The following is a 20873-nucleotide window of genomic DNA, read 5'->3' as shown; positions in this document are numbered from 1 at the left end:
TGCTCGCTGCATGCTCTGACCTGAGCAAACGATGCTGGAAACTGCAGCAGCAGTCTCGCACATCCTCTATATATATATATATATATATATCTGTAGGAATATCTACATATCTGCACATACTCGTATATGTATCTAGTATCTACAGCACATACTCGCTTCGTATATGGGGGCTTGGACGTCCCTCCATTTGTTCGTTGTTTCGTTCTATATGGCCATATTTTAAGTGCTTCTGCTTAAAGCGCTTAATGCGGCTTTAAAAAAGTCTTTATTTTGCCCAGAGAGACACATGGGAAAAGATGGAAATGCAGTGGAAAAGTTACAGACAGAGAAGAGATAGAAATGCAGGGAATATCCAGAAATACAGTGGAGAGATATCTATAGATAGATAGATTAAGAAAGATGGATAGATGATGGGTTATATAGATAGAAGATAGCTAGATAGGAGTATAATTTTTAGAAGAGGCTTCAATTTATAAGTTCCCAGTTCCCAGAATTCTCAAAAAGAATGAACAAATTACAGTCTCTCAGTCTCTACCTCTGAATCTCTCTCTAGCTTCTGGGACTAGTTTTAGATTATATCTATGGCTGGCTTTTATCTATATCTTTACTACCTCGTCTGAGTGAAATATATTTGTCTATTGGTCACATAAATCATATTATTGCATACATATAGACTGACTGGAATTGGGGTAGGGAAAATTAGGGCCGTGGCTCACAACGTTTCCACTCGTTTTATCATAAATATGGAGTTTATTCAAATATAAACTATGATTTGTTTTCCTGTTCCTAGTAAAAACCATCTGAAACTATTTTTGGTATAAGAATTGGCAAAAATTCGAATGATAATGTTGTAAATATTTGCAGTTATATCATTAAACTAGAGGAAGAAGAAAGATAGATGTTTTTTTCTTAATAATTTGACGATGGAATGGATATTCCAAATGGATATTTGTGTTCCTTATTCTTCAACATATGATACTTTTTGTTATTTCGCTTGTAATGAATCGATTTGGATCGGTTTTGCTGAGACTCTCTTCTTGGTTGGAGGATTTTCGAGCAGAACATTCCTTTTCGCCTACTTCAAACTGATTTCTTTGTAAATTTGTAACAAGAATACCTGAAAACCGTATCTAAAATATCTAAAAATTGACAATATTATGTAAAAACTGCAATTGAAATTCTTGGAAACAAGAAACCCAGAAACCTGGAAACCTTGAACTGTGGTCAACGGAATCCTCTTATAACTCAAAGAATTTCAGAGAAATCTTGCTTCAAGAATTCCTTGAAAGATGTTGTTGGATAGATAATTGATATTCAAGATAGTAGTAGATCCTTCTGGATTTACGAAGATGTATACAGCCTACAACCCTTTTTGGCTGCAGCTTCCACCACGTTTGTTTAGACAGACAAAAAGAGAAATAAACCCTTAGTATTTGTTAATAAGATTCAAACTTATTCCATATGACACACATCCCCTGGCAATGGAATGCGAATGAGAGGCTGTGACTGTGACTGCGACTGAGAACTGATGACTGGGTCGGGGACTGAGACTCAGAATGGGTCTGGGACTATGGATGGATGGATGCTGGGGGGAGGGGGAGGGGGGCTGGGCTTATCGACACAACAGATTAGCACGCAACACCCCAGAGAGCCGGGGGAGACCAGAGCCAGAGCCAGAGACGACGTTGACCCGCTGGATCGATTTGATCGCCTGTGCCATTGAACGCGTTCGAAAGCCTCAATTGTAAATCGATCTCCCAAATAGCTGAACATCCGTACTTTCTATATACCCTACAAAAACAAACACACATTTTTCTCTGTTTGCACTTTGGGAATTTTTACATACATATGTATGTATTCCGAGGAAGATCGACTGTGTGATCGTTTGGTCTTTCTTCAGGGAATACAATGAGAATTCAAAACAACATTTAGCAAAAGGTCGCGCCTGTTTTTCGGTTCGTTATTGCCAGGACCCTAACACGACGACCCTCAAGTCATTCCACAGAGCAGAGTCTCCGTCTCCTGTCCTTCAATGAGAGAGAGAGTTCTATTCGAGCCTTTTGCGCGTTAATTTATTTTATTGGGGGTTGGTTTTCGCTTCACTTCTTCACCATCTTTAATGGCTTTGTTTCCATCAGCCGGCTCCTTTTTTCCCAGGTAGAAATAAGGCTTAATCTGTCACTCTTTCCATCTCGCTCTCTCTTGTTTAGAGAACTAAACCCTCTCTGTCTCTCTCGCAGAGAACCACATTTCGTTTGTAGGTTAATTTATAGTTTTGTGGAGATCCCATTACAACAGTTGGTATCGCGCGGTATTGAATGTGAAATGTTGAATACAGTTTTTTCAATGTTTTTGGAAAGTTGAATTCTCAAATGGTATGTTTGGATACTTTTTTGGCCAACATTTATCTTTAAAATGGCTCTAAAATGCAAGATCTACGCGAAATACACGACATCTACATGGTTTCAACTGAACGGAATACGTTTATTCCTACAAATTAAAGCCAAAAATATGTCATTATATGCAATAGGGCAGTAGATATTGTAAGTAGTGGGAATAATTTAATTTCTAATATATTTTCAAATGTGCTTTTCGTTTTTTCTTAAAATACCCGAAATCTACATGAATTTACAACCTTTTTACTCGACAATTTAACTTGCAATTGCCATGAAACTGTATGTATTACATTATCACATTGCCACATAATTTAATTGCTTTTACCCAAGCTAAAACTCTTAAAAATCAGATCTCAAAAACTATTAAATTTCGCATAAAACTCTATTCGACATGTAATTAACGCGGATTCTACACGAAACCCACTCTTACGTTATTCTTTTACGCCGCTCAAAATTGCGTTATCCTTACGTTACGACATTTCGGGCAGACAGTCTGGCAGCACCGCGAAACAAACGCAGAGGCGGCAAAACGTAAAAACGAATCCGACGAAAGAAATACCAAAACGCAAAGCGAAACGGCAAAGAAACAAGCAAAAAATAAAAGAAAGAAAGAAATTAAAATATATATATTGCAAAAACCGGTTACGGCAATAGAAAAAGCAGTCAGCAGCAGCCGCCGTTTTTCAAAACCCAAAGAACGTGGCTCTCCCGGCTGCCCGGCTTTTTTTTTTTTGTGTTGTGTGCATGTAGCGGCGTACGTGTCTGTGTGTGTGTGTGTCGAGTGCGTGTACTGCTTGCCGCGTAAACAAGAGACCGACGACGTACGTCATTTGGCGCCCGTTTATTTATTTGGTTCGGGTGAAATTTTTTCTCTCAAGTGTTTCGCGCAAAAAAGAGAAACACTTAAATTTAGAGAACAATAATTCTCCATGATAGGCTCTAATAGAAATTTGCCCGCAAAAGGGCCCGAAAAGTTGAGGACAAAGATTTTCCCCGAGAAAATCGTGAGTTAATATATTATGCGGAGGTATAGCTAACAATGTTTTGATTTCAATTTGATGGAAAACTTTACTTGAAATAATGCTATATTCACGACGTGTTTTCTGATCTGTTTTCTAGGTCTACAGAAGAACCACCGACAAATAGCTACGAAAGGAACAACTATTACGATCGCAGCAGTCGCCTGAGCAACAATTACCAGCCAACGGCCGCCAACAGTAGTCTGTCTTCTGCCAGCAGCAGCAGCAGCGTTACACCCACAGGAGCCGCAGGAGGGGGTACGGGAACAGGAACAGGAGCAGGAACCACTGATAGATCGAGGAATAGAGATCGCCTGTACAGGAATGGTTCCGCAGCCTCTACGACAGCAGCTAGTACAACGCAATCGACAACAACGGCAGCAGCAACAGCAACGGCAGGAGCCGCGCCGGCGCCGCCACAAGCGTTAGGTGATCGTAGCAACAACAACAATATACAACATCATCAGCAGAACACTCCTCGGGTGGTGGCACCGCAGTCATGGTACGAAGCCGCCGCTGCTGCATCGGCCCAATTAAAAAGTCCTGGTGGCAGTGGCAGTGGAAATGCCGGCGCCTCAGCAGCTACTACCACAGCAGCAGCAGCAGCGACAGCAGCGGCGACAGCCACAGCCACAGCTCAAGGTACAGCCGGCGGCTTTATAATGAGCAGCTCACCGATCAATCATCAGCATCAGCAGCAGCAGCAGCCACATCCTCCTCCGCATCATTTACATTACAGCAGCGCCAGTGGAGCGCCATCCGTGGGATGTGCCCCAAGCGCAGCCGCCACCTCCGTCTCGTACTCATCACCCGCCCAAACGGCGACCACCGCCGTGCATCGCAGTGTCGCCTATGCGGGGAGTGCTGCGGATGATCGCGATGCCATGCGCAAGAGTCACCAACACCACCTCCACCACAACAACAACAGCAGCAGCAGCGGCAGCGGCAGTAAACTCAATAAGCTGCTCAAAGGAGGAGCGACAGGACGCTGTGGCTCGGAATCGCCAGGAGTAGGAGGAGTGGGAGCTGCAACGACGATGACGATGACGACGACAAGTACAATCACAAACAATAGTTTTAGTAATAATAGTTTAAATAATACAATAACCACGGCAACTCCGACGATGCCAACGATTGCATCTGAAACATCTGTATCTGCATGTGCATCTGCATCCCCTGGAGGTGCGGCAGGAGCAGGAGCAGTGGCAGAGGGTAGTGCGGGCAGCGGAGGAGCAACCAGCGGCAGTGGCGGTGACATTCTAAATGTGGCCGCTGCCCTGGCAGCTGCCGTCGACAATGGCACGTCCTCCTCTGCCTCTGCCTCTGCCTCAGCCTCTGCATCCACATCCGCATCCGCCTGCTCCCTAGCATCCGCGTCGAGGCCACACCAGCGACACCACCATCATAATCATCATCATAATCTGCATGGACGCAGCACCACCTCGTCAAGTCGGTCGCATTCGCGTTCGCCGAGCAGCTACAGCAGCTCCCACAGCTCCTCGTCTGCGTCATCGCAAACATCGTCACATTCGCACGCGTCCAGTCCGGTCCAATCGGGCATCCAATGTGCAGATGGTCGTAGCATCTCCCGCAGTCTCCAGTCGGTGGCTGTCAACAGTGAGTGTCCCTTGACCCCCATCCCCCGAGGGAATCCTCCATTAAATCCATTCCCATCCTTCATCTCTTCCAGGCACTGCTTCAAATCCCAGTGGCAATGCTGGCGCCGTAGCCATACCCAGTGGCGGCTGTGGTTCCAGCTCCAGCAGCAGCAGCAGCTCTAGCAGCAGCAGCAGTGGCAGTGGCGGCGGCCACTCCTCCTCCTCGTGTCTCGCTGTGAATCCTGTGGTGCATTCCGAAGATAATCGCCCACTGGCGATACGCGTACGCAACCTGCCCGCCCGTTCCTCGGACACATCCCTCAAGGATGGTCTCTTTCATGAGTACAAAAAGCACGGCAAGGTCACGTGGGTGAAGGTCGTGGGCCAGAACTCCGAGCGCTATGCCCTCGTCTGCTTCAAGAAGCCCGACGACGTGGAGAAGGCGTTGGAGGTCTCGCACGACAAGCACTTTTTCGGCTGTAAAATCGAGGTGGAACCCTACCAGGGCTACGACGTGGAGGACAACGAGTTCCGCCCCTACGAGGCGGAGCTGGACGAGTACCACCCGAAGTCCACGAGGACTCTGTTCATCGGCAACCTGGAGAAGGAGATCACGGCGAGCGAGCTGCGTGTGCATTTCGAGAGCTTCGGCGAGATCATCGAGATCGACATCAAGAAGCAGGGCCTCAACGCCTACGCCTTCTGTCAGTATTCGGACATTGTCTCTGTCGTGAAGGCCATGCGCAAAATGGATGGCGAGCATCTGGGCAGCAACCGGATCAAGCTCGGCTTCGGCAAGTCCATGCCCACCAACTGCGTGTGGATCGACGGGGTGGGCGAGAAGGTGTCCGAGTCCTTTCTCCAGTCGCAGTTCACGCGCTTCGGCGCTGTCACGAAGGTGAGCATTGATCGCCAGCGGCAGCTGGCTTTGGTGCTCTACGATCAGGTGCAGAACGCCCAGGCAGCGGTCAAGGACATGCGGGGCACCATCATGCGTGGCAGGAAGCTGCAGGTGGACTTTGCCTCCAGGGAGTGCCAGGATGCGTTCTACGACAAGCAGGAGAAACTGCAGCAGCAGCAACAGCAACAGAATGCCGGTAAGTGTGCAGCAAAAGGCAAGGCGGATCTGATCCCCAGTCCCCTAATGGTCACCCTCCTTCTAGGTTCCTCGTCGCGTTTCAATCGCTATGAATCCTCCACCCAGCAGTCCAGAGGACGGGCCTCCTCGTTTAGCCGCCTTCAGACAAACTCAAACGATATCTGCAACGATACTGGCAGCAACACGCCCACGAGCGGCGGAGGCACCCCCTCGGCCAGCTCTGCAATGCCTGCGCCCAGCATCGCCTCTGCTATTGCTCCGGCAACAGCAACGGGAGGCGCTTCGGGGCCGGGAGCTGCTGCCTCGACTGCCACGCTGCCATCCGTGGTGGGGAGCAGCAACAGCATAGGCAGCGGCTTGTCGCTGCCCCCCATGTCGCCGGCTGCCATGGCGCAGGTGCGGATGCGAATGGTGAGGAGTGCGAGGCACACCATCGACTTTGATTTCAACGATGTGGCGGCACTGCGAAGATTTCGCGGGGCTGCCATCGGCAACATGGAGGAGCCTCACGATGCAGACATCACAGCCACAACCAAAGTCGGCAGTCGATGCGATTCGCCAGTGATTGCACGTCTGGGACCCGGGCCGCTCGGGAGTGGAGAAACCCCCATGGAGGCGACGCTGATGAACAGCACCAGCAGCAGCAGCATAGGCGTGGGAGGAGCCGGTCGTAGACGTTGCGGTAAGATATCCATAGATTTCCATTTACACAATTCCTGGCATCAGCGCCTCGTTTTTTTTGTAGAACAACTCCTGCTCGATGAATGCCCGTCCAGTGGCGATGAGGGGGGAAGCGTGGTCAGTCCCAGGAAGCGCATCAAAATGGATTACCATCACCATCATCATTCCAATGCCTCAGGGGTGAGTCCTCCTTCCCAACAGTCTCTTTACCCTTTTTTCGAATCTTTTTAATCAACTATTTCCCCTCATTAGCTGGTGGATCCCTATCCCTCCTCGGGGGACAAGCAGCAGCCGCAACAGCCACCTTTGACCCCCCTATCCAACTGTGATGTGATACACGATCCCCTCAATCGCAAGAGCGAGATCCGACGAGTGTCCGAGGCGTCTCCTCTCTCCAGCAGCAACAGCAACAGCATGAAGTTCCCTGGACATCAGCCATCGCCCTCGCCCTCTCTGATGCTCAGCTGCCGCCGACCGTCCATCGATGCTGGCGCCTTCGCGGCGCTCTCCAGCTCCTCGGCGTTTCGCCACGGACTGACGGGGGCCAGCGGCATGGAGCAGCAGCAGCAGCAGCAGCACATGATGAATGCCTCGCTGGCCGCCAAGCGGCGGCGTGTCGCGCCCATGCAGCAGCCACCCACAATGGGGAACAACAGCAGCTCCGGCGGTGGTCTGCTGCTGGGTGGAGGAGTCACCGGGGTGACGCCACCCAACGATGAGGCGTACCACCACCATGTATCGCGAGGACGCGGCCATCAGCTACATTCCCATCACTCGCACGAGGCCAGCGGCGGGGAGAGTGCGGACGGATCGCGGCCGGGCACGCCCCTGTGCGATGAGCGGCCCGAAGTGCTGCCCTCAGAGCCACGACGCCTGCCCCCGCCGAGAGAACGAACGAGGGAAAGGGTCAGGGAGGTGATGTGGCTGCCGATGCCCAAGTTTGGCTACTCGTTCATCCAGCAGCATCGCAGTGGTGGAGGCACTGGCGGAGGCAGCACCGGCTGCTCGTCGAGCAGTGTATCCAGCTACCTGCTGGGCTGTTCCTCGACAGCCGGTGGCCCCGCCAACAGCAACAGCAACTCTAGTCTAAGTGCAGGACTCGGCAGTGGATCATCGGCCTTCCTGCCGAGCCCCTCCTCACGCTACTGGCGATCCTCCTCGCACCAGCATCAACACCAGCATCAGCATCATTCGCACCACTCGCAGCAGCAACAGCAGCCGCAGCAGCAGCAGCAGCAGCAGTCGTCCTCTGGCGCCTCCTTGGGCCTGATGGCCAGCCCGGCGCGGCCTCGCTCGCTGAGCTCCAACTCGAGCGACTCGGATGTGCCTGGACATGCCGGAGGAAGCCCCTCGCTGGATGAACGCCTCCGCAACTTTGAGGAGAACTACGAGCGATGGTCCGGCGGCAGCAACACTCAGCAGCAGCAGCAGCAGACGAGCAGCAACACCAATTCCAGCCACAGCCACAGCCACAGCCATGTCCCGCAGTCGAGCAGCAGCAGCGGCAGCACAACGATGCCCTCGTGGCAGCTCTCGATGCACACGAATCTGAGCGGCTTGAGCACGCATCCGGCAAACTCTGGCAACGGCAACAGCAACAGCTCCAGCGGCACGGCCTCCAGCTGCCATTCGGCGAGCAATTCGCGCCACAAGTTCCTGGACATCGACGAGCTGCAGCCCTCGGATATCGTCAAGTCGGTGCTCGCCAAGAAGTCCATCTTCGACGACGATCTGCAGCGGCTGAAGAAGAACCAGTGGTACGATCCGAGCAGTGCGGACTTTGCCATCGGCTCCACCGCGATGGGATCCACATCGACAGCCTCGCGGCATGGCCTGTGCAGTGGAAATACCTCCCCAGCGCTGCTGCCCAACCTGGCGGCCACCAAGACGACGCCCATCATTGGCAACTGCACGCCCGTTCTGTCCAACAGCTCGACGAGCAGCAAGACGACGACGAGCGGACTTCTGCAGCGGCTGAGCAGCCTCTCGCCCATGAACTCGCCCCAGGCCTCGATGTCTCCCTACAACAGTCCCTCGCCCTCGCCATCGGTGGGAGCGGCTACGCCGAGCGGGCAACTGTCCGCCGTGAAGCCCATGGCGGGATGCAGCAACAGCAGTAGCAGCAGCACCAGCAGCAGTGCCGCGGGCGGAGGAGTGGTTCCCGCGGCTACCGCTACGGTAGTCGCCGCTGCCTCGTCATCGGCATCGGCATCCCCAGCTGCCACATCGGGAGCCACCAAAGGACTGCAGTATCCGTTTCCCAGTCACCCGCCTCTGCCAAACACTGCGGCGCCACCGCCTGCCGTGCAGCCAGCACCACCGCCACCACCAGAGACGGTGACGCAGAAGCAGCAGCAGCAGCCGGCAGCCAAGACGCCCGGACCGCCACCAACGGCACCCAACAGTCTGACGAAGAGTCTGAGTGTGCCCGCCGAGGCACTGCCGCCTTCACAGTCGCCCAGTGCCAGAGCACAGCTGCAGAAGTCTGCCTCTGTGCCGGGCAGCACGAATGTGGGGACTACTACTACCTCCAGCAGCAGCAGCAGCAGCAGCAGCAGCAGCAATGCCCCCTCGAGCTCCTCCAATTCCACATCATCGTCCAACGGTAACAGTTCCTCAGCAACAGCCACCACAACACATGTACAAAAGTCCCAACAGCAACAGCAACAAAACTCCAGCGAAGAGGAGCACAAGAGCAAGACAACCACCTCCCACTCCTCCTCCTCCCACTCACACTCGCACTCCCACAAGAAGAGCAGCAGTAGTGCCCACAGCGGGACAGGCACGAACCGGTCCAACAGCCTGGACAAGTCGCACAGCTCGAACCGAGCCAACAGCACGGACAAGTCCCACTCTGTGGACAAATCCCACTCGGTGGACAAGCACAGCAGTGTGAACCGTTCCAACAGCAAGGAGCAAGCCACGGACAAGTCTAATTCCACAAACAGATCCAACAGCTCGGACAAATCCCACGCGACGGCGACGACGACGACAACGAATCGTTCGAACAGCACGGACAGGTCCCACAGCAGCAGCAGCAGCCGGCACAACAGCCGCTCGGATGGCGGCGACAAGAAGGCGAAAAAGTCCGACAAGAGTTCCGTTTCATCTTCGACGGGCTCCTCCGACAAGCGCAAGAATTCCGCCACATCCCAGTCCTCCAAATCGGCGACTCCACGCATCGAAGACTCCACGGACACGGACGATCCTGGGGAGCGATCCGAAAAGGAGCAGCGCCAGGAGCGGGAGAAGGCGCACCAGAAGGAGCGCCATGAGAGGGAGAAGCGCAAGCAGCAGGAGCGAGAGGAGAAGGAAAAGGAGCGCAAGGCCCACCACCACCAGCCGGAGGACAAAGAGAAGGAAAAGGCTCATCCAGAACGGAAGACGCAGACCCACCACCAAGAGGAAAAGGAAAAAGAGCGCAAATCTCACCAGGAAGAAAAGGAGAAGGAGCGCAAGGCCCAGCAGCAGGAGGAGAAGGAGCGCGAGGAGCGCAAGGCCAAAGAGGAGAAGGAGCGCAAGGCTCAAGAAGAACGTGAGCAAAAGGAGCGTGACGAAAAGGAGCAGCAGCGAGTGCAAGAGCAGCGAGAGCAGGAAAAACGAGAGCGAGAGCAGCGTGAGAAGGAGCATCGCGAGAAGGAGCATCGTGAGCGGGATCACCGGGAGAAGGAAAAAGAACAGTCCTCCCGACGATCCATCTCGGACTCGGATCAAGAGTCCCGCATGTCCAGGATGCGCGAGATGTCCTCGTACCACAAAAGCAAATCCGATGCCAGCTCCGAGGCCAGCAGCTTCTACGCGCACAATGTCACGCCCAGCGCTGCCGAATGCGAGCGGCAGCACAACAAAGAGAATGCCGCCGATGCCGCTACAGTGCCGCCCTCCTCGTGTCCCACGCCCACAGCGCACGATGGCAGCAATGCCAATGCCGCCGCAGCCAAGAATCGCTCGAGGAAGTCCTCCAGGAACTCGCCGGGGCCCCGCATCCACAAGCGTCGCCTCAGCTCGCAGGATAGCAACCACAGCGGCGGAGGCGGCGGCGCAGGTGTCGGTGGTCTGCACAACCATCACGATGACTATGTGAAGCGGATACGCATGGAGAACCATCAGAATCCCCCCACACCCAGCCAGAACCAGCGGCTCAACGATCAGCGTCACGACGGAGCCAAGGAGCAGCAGCATAAGAGCAGCAACAGCATCGCCAGCTCCAAGGACTGCGACCCCAACGCCAAGACAAACTCCAGTTCCTCGCACTCCAAGTCGCACGGCAGTGGCGGCAGCTCTTCCTCCTCCTCGAAGCATCATCGCAGGGAGAAGCATCACTGCAAGAGCATAGCGAGTGCCAGTGCCCCCTCTTCGATGGATGTCGTCACGCCATCGATGGATGTGCTAGAGACCCCAAAGGCAGCCCTCAAGCAGCAACAGCAGCAGCAGCAGCTCGTCAACACCAGCGAGGAGGAGCAGCAGCCGCAGCCAAAGCGGGAGAAGGAGAGGGATCGAGAGAAGGACAGGGAAGGACACCACCACCACAGCAGCAGCTCCTCCTCGCGCCACAAGAGCAAACGAGAGCGTGAGCACCATCGAGAGCATCATCGCGAGAAGAAGCGCCATTCGGTGGCCGAGTCCACCAACACCGATGAGGAGCAGCAGCAGCATCAGCACATGCATGCGCACTCGCATCTCCAGCTGCAGCAGCAGGAGCTGCAGGATCAGGAGCAGGATCAAGAGCACCATCACAATCCCCACAGACGGACCTCTGCCGCTGGCAGTGGCTCGGCGGGAGAACTGAGCTCCGCTCCGACCAACACCTCCAGTGGCAAGGGGCATCGGGATCGGGATCGCGACCGGGAGGGGCATCATCATCACCATGGCCACCACCATCGAAGGAGGAGTGTGGACAGAAAGTCCTCGCGGGGCTCCGACGAGGGGCACCACTCCTCGAAATCGTCGCAGCGCAGCAAGCTGATGATGCTCAGCTCCGCGGACTCGGACGACACGGACGATGCCTCCAAGAAGCACTCGATCTTCGACATACCCGACGACTGTCCCAACGTCTCGATGTACGACAAGGTCAAGGCCAGGAGCTGCAAGAACATGCAGCGGCAGGCCGAGGAGAAGAAGATCAAGGCCAAGTTCTCGCAGCTGAAGCAGTCGCGGGCCAAGAAGAAGCGCTCCACCAGCTACGACGGCGACTCGGACACGGAGTTCGAGGACCGCCATCACCGGAACAGCGGCAGCAGCAGCTTCCACGGCCGACACATCGGTCTCTCCAGCAGCGACGACGACAACGACGACGACGAGGATGAGATGATGCAGAGCCACAGCCATAGCCGCATATTCTCCGACTCGGACGCGAGATCCGAGGGATGCGAGGATCACGAGGCGGTGGCCAGTCGCGTCCTCCAGATGCAGCAGAATCTGCGCCGTCTGTGCGACGGGGACGACAGTTCCGAGGACGAGATACGCAGGAACTTCACCAAGCACAACCAGCACGGAAAGCGCAACTCGCACACGACGCGCATTGCCTCCGATTCGGAGTCGCAGTCGCAGCCCGGAGCCCCAGAGATGGAGGTGCAGATCAAGCTGGAGCCCCAGCCACAGCCAGAGATGGAGATGGAGCTGGAGCTAGAGCCAGAGATCAAGCAGGAACAGCTGTCGGACGGCGGGGGAGAGCAGAAGAAGACAGAGACCGAGTACAAGTCGCGCCACGACTCGCACTCCTCGATGGAGGAGCGCAAGCTGAAGACGGAGATCAAGAAGGAGTATGGGGACTTCTACAACTCTGCCGCCGGTGGGTGCTACTCCAATGCCTACTCCGACTCGGGGACGGGCAAGACTATCAAGGACTATTCCCCGGAGACGCGCAAGAAGCACAAGAAGAGCAAGAAGCGCCTGAAGTCCTCCTCCTCCCGAGAGGTGGAGGCAGCCCAGCAGCAGCAGCAGCCACCGCCATCTCTCGTTGTATCCATAGCCACGCCCTCGATCTTCGATGTGCACTCGTCCGATTTGAAGGGGAACAAGTTTGTGGATAGCCTGGATGATCTGAAGATGGAACGGGAGCGAGACCAGGAGCGGGAGCGGGAACGGGAGCGAGACCAAGAGAGTGTCCTGCCCATATCGCTGGAGATTTCGGCGAGCGAGAGGCGGAAGCACAAGGAGCGCAAGGAGAAGAAACGCGAGAAGATGAGGAACCTCACGGCGGAGACAAACACCATCGCTGGGTCTGCCACCACAGCAGCAGCACCACCACACATGAGCAGCGGCAGCAGCAGCACACCAGCTGCACCGCCAGCAGCAACAGCAGCAGCAGCGGCTGTGCCGGTTCCGTCTGCCGGCAGCAACGATCTCGGGGAGAAGCTGGAGAAGCTATCGAAGGAAGAGAGGCACCGTTTGAAAAAGTCGAAGAAATCCAAGAGTTTGGACAACTCCTCCTCTTCCGCGAGGCTGTACAATGCCGCCTCTGGCAACAGCAGCCTTGTGGCAGCGGCAGCAGCAGCAGCATCCACAGCGCCTGTGTCTGTGCCTGGGCCCGTACCCGTTCCTGCCACACCCACCTCTGCGCCAGCTCTCTCGCGAGACAAGACGCGGGGCGAGGACAAGATGGAGTTCATCTTTGGCATCATCTCGGACGAGGACGAGTCGCAGTTCGCCGACGAGCAGGCAGAAGGCGGAACCAAAGAGATCTCCTCGAGAGAACCGATTGTGTCCGCTGCTCTGCAGACCTACAAGCAGGAGCCACCATCCACACCCACACCCGCACACACCTCCGCCAAGATCCAGGAGAACCAGTTGCCCATCAGCCCAAAGGAGGACCAGCCACCAGTGGAGAGGCCCCCTCGGCAGACGGGCGGCAGCTCGTCGTCCTCCTCCCATGCGGACAGAGAGCGGCATCGCAAGGAGAAGCGCGAGAAGAAGCGACGCGAAAAGTCCCAGCGCGAGCAGCAGCAACAGCAGCAGCAGGCGGCGATCCAGCAGCAGTCCTCCTCGTCGAGTGCCACGAAGATCGAGGACGACAACAGCGTGGACATGGATGAGGCGGGACGGGCCTTGGAGGCCCAACTGATGGACGACTTTGACAGCAAGACGATGCCCGAGGAGGCCACCCCCTCGACGGCCAACACCTACAGATCGGACATGACCGATGTGTTCCGCTTCTCGGACAACGAGGACAACAACTCGGTGGAGCTGAAGCTGAAGCCCTCATCGATGGGAGTCCCGACCCAGCCGAAGCAGCCGCCGGCAGGCGAGGAGCAGCACAAGAGCAAGGACAAGAAGAAAAAGAAGAAGCGCTCCAAGGAGGAGAAGCAGGAGAAGATGCTTCGCAGGGAATCGATTCCCACTCCTTCTCTGGGCCCAGGCCCGGGGCCGGGTCCTCCCTCGACGCCTGGCAAGCTGACGGTGAATGTCCAGGCAGCCGCCAAGCATGCGGGTGAGCAGATGGACGCCACCAAGCATCGTTCTGCATCTGCATCGCCTCCGCTGTGCAAGCCCTCGCCGAGTCTGCCCTGCCTCATCGGAGACGATGACGATGTGGATGTACCACAGCCACAACCACATCCCCCCAAGCCTAAGGTGCCGCCGAGCACTCCCACCAGCACCGGCGCCAATGCCAGTGCCAGCGCCAGGGGCAGCGGCTGCGACAGCCTCACTCCCTCGCGAGAGAAGCCACGCCTGATCAGCCCCATTCCCAAGACCCCGACCATCACGAACTCCACGAGCTCCATGCTGTCCACGCAGTCCGCGGAGACGCCAGTGAGCAGTGGAGCCGGAGCCGGAGCAGGAGCTGGAGCTGGTGCGGCGGGTGTTAACTCCTCGGCGCTGGCCACGACACCCACGTCCTCGACAACAGCCGCCGCTGCGGCCGCTGCAGCAGCCTCTGCTTCCGCGGAGAGCTCTCCCACGAGTGCGGCGCTCGGCAAGAAGAAGGACATCTTCATTCCCGGCTTCGATGGCCAGCTAGACGATAGGATCAGCGAGTCGGCCGTGCAGTCCATCTCCGCGGAGTTCAACAGCGCCTCCCTGCTGGATCCTTTGGCAGGTGAGCCCAAGATTCCGGTGGCCTCGCCACCGGGGGCCACTAAGCCACTGGACAAAATTGAGGACAGCAAATCCCGGGTGACCATCTCCCAGGAGGAGACGGAGAGCGCCGTGTCAGCGCTGCTGGGCGAGAGCTTCGGCACCTCCTCGACGGCCGACTACTCGCTGGATGGCATGGACGAGAGCGAAATGGAGCCGTCGGCGTCGGCTCTCGTTGTGGCCGAGCCCGATGAAGAGGCCGCCCTGGCGGCCAAGGCAATCGAGGGAGCCGTGGAACCACCAGCCATTCTGGAAGACGAGCCTGAAGCCGAGCCAGAGCCAGAGACAGAAGCAGAGCCGCCAGTGGTCGTGGGAGCAGGAGGAGTCCTAGATCCCGACGAGATCAACAAGGCTGTGCAGAGTCTGAGGCACGAGGACATGATGGACATCAAGGCGGACACTCCCCAGTCGGAGAGGGATCTCCAGATCGACACGGACACCGAGGAGAATGAGAATGCCGACGAGGCAGACAGCAGCGGACCGAGTCTCAAGATTGATGAGACCGTCCAGAGTTCAGAGACCTCCTCATCGCCAGAGAAGTCTATGTCGAGCAGCAGGGAAGCGGCAGCATCCAAGGCATCCCCAGTGGCGGATCCACCTTCCAAGAAGAGTCCACCTTCGGTGATCACGAAGCTGCCATCTTTGGAGCAGCAGCAGAAGCAGAAGCCCCCAACATCCGTGATGATCAGCGGCAGCTCGTTGACATCATCTTCCCCCGTGAAGATTGAGCCGCCGACGATCAGCAAACTGCAGCAACCATTGGTGCAGCCGGTGCAGACGGTGCTACCCGCACCCTCGGCGATGCCTCCTGCTCCTGCAAAGGCAGCGCCTGCACCTGCGCCTGCACCACACAAGACTCCCATGCCCATGCCCACACCCACACCCACGCCCACGCCCGTCATCAATCTGGATCTGTCGAATGTGATGGCCAATTGCTCGAACAGCAGCAGCTCCGGGTCTCCCTCGATATCCTTCGGGAGTCCCACGCCCAGCCAGAGCATCCCCTGCATGCCGCAGGCCTCGACGCCCAAGCAGACGCCAACGCAACAGCTGGCACTGCGCACGCAGTCGCTCATCATGCAGCCCCCGACCATCTCCATTCCAGAACAGACGGCGCACTTCATGGTGCCCCACATGGTGCTCTCCCCACATCATCCGCAGCAGCAGCAGCAGCCGACGGCGCCAGGTCCCAGTTACATGATGGGCATTCGGGCACAGTCGCCACACAGTCCGCTGCTGTCGCCGGGACGAGGCGGGCCCCCCATCAATCGAGTGGTGGGCCAACTGAGTCCTGCGGGTCGTCCCGTGCCGCAGCAACAGCAGCAACAACAGCAACAGCATGCAGTGATGACATCCCCGCAAGGCGGCAACATGAGTCCAATGGCCAGTCCCACGCCGCGAGTAGTGGCCACCAATACCACATCTCCCACCACGAGCAAGCCAAACAGCTACCAGCCGCGAGGACAACAGCAGCCACACCAGCAACAGCAGCCACACCAGCAGCAGCAGCCATCGCCCAAGTCTCTGATGGATCTACACTCGCCGCAGTCGTCACAGTCGTCACAACTGATTCCCATGCCGATGCAGAAGATGCCGCCGATGCAGGTGCCACACCACCCGACGATCATCAGCAAGGTGGTGACAGTGCAGCCGCAGCAGGCCACCCAATCGCAGGTGGCAAGCTCACCGCCTTTGGGCAGCCTGCCGCCTCTTGGGCACAAGAGCCTCCACGTGAATGCACAGCCACAGCCGCCACATCATCAGGCGCAACAGCAGCAGCAGCAGCAACAGCAGCAGCAACAACAACAACAACAACAACAGTTGTCGCCGCAAATGATGTCCAAGATGACGGCAGCACATCAGCAGCATCAACATCAGCAACAAGTGCACCAGTTTATGCACCAGCAAATGTTGCAACGACAGCAGCATCAGCAACAGCAGCAGCAACAACAACAGCAGCAGCATTTGCAACAGCAGCAGCAACATGGACATCCGCATGGACAACAGCAGTCGCAACAGCATCAGCAGCAGTCGCAGCTCCATGGACAGCAGCAACACCAACTGCAGTTGACGCCCGCGCAGCAACATCAGTTGCAGCAACAGCATCCGCATCAGGCGCCACAGCAGCAGTTGACTTCCGCGCAGCATCAGCACTTCCAACATCAGCAGCAGCATCAGATGAACCAACAGCAGCAGCAGCAGTTGAACCATCAGCAACAGCATGCACAGCAGCAACAACATCAAGTCCAGGCACAGCAGCAACAACATCAAGTCCAGGCACAGCAGCAACAACATCAAGTCCAGGTACAGCAGCAACAACAGCAGCAACAGCAGTTGAACCAACAGCAGGCACTGCAGGCGCAACAGTTGCACATCCAGAAACTGCAGCAACAGGTACAACAACATCCTCCCCAGCAGCAGCAGCAGCTGGGTCCGCCGCCACCGATGTTTTCACAGCATCCGCCACGTGGTATGGCCAACCAGCAGCAACAGCAACAGTTGGCACACAGTCCGCCGTGCAAGCCTGCAAATCCAATGGTGCACAGTCCATCATTGCTGGTGAGAGTGCCACAACCGCAGCAGCAGCAGCAGCAACAGCAGCAATCGTCTCCAGGCGCCACGCAAATGCAAACGCATCCAACGCCGCAACTGAATGTGATCCAGAGTCCAACTGCCAAGCAGCCACTGATTGTCCAGCAGCATATTGTGCCACCGCCAGCAGCACAAGCACCGACGACAGCCGCCAACGCGAAGATCCACTATCCAACGCAACAAAATGTGAATCCCAGTCCCAATCTCATCAAGGAGACCCCGGTGGAGGCATCGGGATCGGCATCATTGGCCAACAAGACGTCGGAGAGTGTTTCGGTGATACGGACACCCACACCCACGACCAGCGGCAGCGGCAGTCCGGCGATAATCTCTCCAAAGGCAGCCAGTGCCACAGCCGGTGGCACATCCCTGCTGACGGAGGAGAATCTCATCAAGATCTCGTCGCAGCCCAAGCAGGATGAACTGATCGAGCAGGACTCCAAGGAGGTGGACAGCGACTACTGGTCCGCCAAGGAGGTGAATATCGATAGTGTGATCAAGAAGCTGGATCCACGGGAGCCGCCGCCACCTCCGGCAGTCATCAAGGAGATGCCCCCGACAGTGGCAGTCGCGGTGGCTGCCCCAGTGGAGGTGCCACCCACCCCTACCATACCCACGGTGACACCAGTGTCGACACCGCCTCCTGCTGCTACATCTGCTCCTGCTCCTGCGCCTGCCCCTGCCCCTATTCTAACGGTGAACGATCACGACACGGAGGACGAGACGGAGACCCTTCAGATGGCCCCGAAGCCCAGCACTCCGACTGTGGGCAGACCGCCGGGTCGTGGAGGCGCCAGCAAGCGTGGCAGACAGCCACGTGGCGCCAAGAAGCAGGGCGGACTCCCACTGACCACGCCAGGCGCTGCACCAGGAGCTGATGCTGGATTGGGCATCGCTCCCGGCGACAATGGAGTGCAGACTCGTCTAAGGAAGCCGGTGACGGCGCCTGTGACTCGCGGCAGGAAGGGTCGTCCGCCCAGGAACCTCCTCCTGCAACAGCAGCAGCTCCAACAACAGCAGCTGGCGCAACAGCAGCAGCAGCAGAAGGCCATGGAAATGGCGACACCCACATCCACACCCACGCCCATAGCAGCAGCTGTGGCAGCGGTAACGCCCAGCACTCCAGTACCGACGGCCGCGGAGAAGAAGGCCAGGAATCAGGCGCTGACTCAGGCGCAAGCCTCCAACCAGGACGTTTATGAGTTCAACGATGACTCCGGCGAGGCTGAGCCCAAGGTCAAGATTGCGACTGTGGTGCAGCCAGTGGAGGATCAGCGGCCGCGTCTCATTCTGACAATCAACAAGTCGCAGCCGTCGATCAGGAGCAGCACCGACGTGGAGCCACCAGCAGAGGCACAGGCACAGCCACAACCACAATCCCTGTCACAGCCACAGCCCCAGGCGCACGCCCACAACGATGCGACGATTAGCGACAACTCGAGCGAATCGAGCAACACGCGCAAGTCTCGCCGCCTGCAGGAGAAGGAGGATCGCAGCACAGTGGACGACATCATCGAGGATGTGGTGCGGAATACCAACACACAAATGGCCGCAGGAATCAGTGCCGGAATCGGCGCACAGACTCCTCCCCGCCGCTCCGGACGGAATGCCCAGACGAAGAAAACGGATCTCGTGAATCCGCCCACCAATGCCGTGGGTCGTCCCCGTCGCACCAAGGACAGGAAGCAAACCATCTCGGAGCCGCTGTCGAGCCTGATGGAGGACTCATCGCAATCCTCATCATCGCCCGCACCGCCCGCGACGCCCATCCTGCATGGCCCCGAGCAGCATGCCGCACATATGCCGCAGCTGGACACCAAAGAAGTTGAACCCACAGCCGCCACGCCATCCGCTGTTCCTGTTCCTGTTTCGCATCCTGCTGCAGTGCCTGCAGTGCCAGTGGTGCCAGTGATGCCCGTGCATCCCACGAAGCCCACGATACCACAGCATCCGAAGAAAAAGGCGATTGCCGCAGCGGAGATCGAATCGTATCAGGCCATCAACTCGTCGATACCCAGTGGAGGGCTGCCCATGCACCAGACGGCAGCTCCGGCCACGCAGAAGATCACTGGAGGGGCAGCGGATGCCGTCAGCAAGGCCCTGGTGGATCCCGTCACGGGAGTTATCACCGCGGGCATGCCGCAGGGCAAGGAGGGCAACCTCCCGGCAGCCACGGCTGCAGCTCCCACCAACAGCAGCAATGAGGCGGCACCGCAGATGCAGCAGCAGCAGCAGCCACACCACCAACACCAGCAACAGCCGCTGCCACAGCAGCAGATCAATGCCACAGTGCTGGCTCCGTCTACGGCGGCGTCCATCACTGCGGCTATGGGCAACAAGACCGTGCAGCTGGATGCAGCTGCTGCAGCGGCGCTGTTGAACAAACCCGTCAGCGTGTTGGTAAAGCAGCAGCAGCAGCAGCAGGGACAACCGCAGTTGGTGGCGCCACCAAAGCAACAACAACCGATAGTGCTACAGCAGAATCCACTGCCGACGGTGTTGCAACATGCCCAGCTGAGCAACGTGCGGCCACCGCAGCCACTGAAGGCGCATGTCCTGAACAGGGAAAAGAACCTCCAGCAGCAACAGCAGCAGCAGCAGCAACTGACGCCCACAAAGGCGCAGCCAGCGGTTGCAGGACACATGCTGATCACAGATGCCGCAGGCAATCAGCTGCTCCAGCCACAGATCATAGCACGCCACTTGCAGCAGCAGCAGCATCTGCTGGTGAACGTGCCGCCACCATCGGCACATTCGCCACATTCTCCCAGGATTCAGGGGCAACAGCAGCAGCAGCAGCCACAGCAACAGCACCAGCAGCAGATGGGAGCAGCAGCACCCATGCCACAGCAACAACAGCAGCAGCAGACGCTGGTCATCAAGCAGGCAACATCTGCAGCACCACCGCAGATCCTGCATGTCGTAAGCTCCAAGGCTTCCGTGGTGCCGCAGCCGCAGCAGCTGCCGCCCACCTCTTCGGCGACAGGATATATGCAGCGTGGCAACTCTGGCTACGTGCCGCCCACCGTGCTGGCACCTGCCACATCCGCACAACAGCAGCAGCTGTACAAGCCACCGAACCAGCAGAAGGCCGGACCACCGCAGGGAGTGCCAGTGCAGGTGCAGCTGCCGCTGCCGCCGCACGGGATACCCATGCTACCCAATCATCCGGGCCTGCTGCTACAGCAGCAGAAGGCCCCGGCGCACCTGCAGCCGCAGCAGCATCAGTTGACGCCTTCGCCGCCCTTGGCGCCTGGCAAACCGAATCCCGTGGTGCACAGCCTGCAGACAGGACAGATCCTGCCAGGGAGCGTGGGCAGTCCGCCGCCCGTCTCCGTGGCTGCAGTGCTCAAGTCGGCGCAGCAGCAGGCTAACTCTGCAGCAGCAGCAGCGGGTAAGTGGAACGCCCTAC

The 20873-nt window shown here is 57.0% G+C and overlaps 1 protein-coding gene across 1 annotated transcript in view; it reads left to right on the top strand.

Moving 5' to 3' along the window:
- The window catches only part of LOC6593312 (protein split ends), a 43851-nt gene that overhangs the window by 20446 nt on the left and 2532 nt on the right, over positions 1–20873 (top strand). The window contains exons 2-8 of the mRNA XM_026987362.1: positions 3516–5032; positions 5106–6110; positions 6177–6794; positions 6858–6973; positions 7046–8211; positions 8257–17062; positions 17189–20855. Coding sequence (XP_026843163.1) covers positions 3516–5032; positions 5106–6110; positions 6177–6794; positions 6858–6973; positions 7046–8211; positions 8257–17062; positions 17189–20855 — 16895 coding nt within the window. The remainder of the gene's footprint in view (positions 1–3515; positions 5033–5105; positions 6111–6176; positions 6795–6857; positions 6974–7045; positions 8212–8256; positions 17063–17188; positions 20856–20873) is intronic.

This window comes from Drosophila persimilis, unplaced genomic scaffold (genome assembly GCF_003286085.1).
Source record: "Drosophila persimilis strain 14011-0111.01,24,50 unplaced genomic scaffold, DperRS2 tig00000124-arrow-pilon, whole genome shotgun sequence".
Classification (NCBI taxonomy): Eukaryota; Metazoa; Arthropoda; class Insecta; order Diptera; family Drosophilidae; genus Drosophila; species Drosophila persimilis.
The sequence above is the reverse complement of the archived record's forward strand: the minus strand, read 5'-3'. Positions and strand labels throughout refer to the sequence as shown.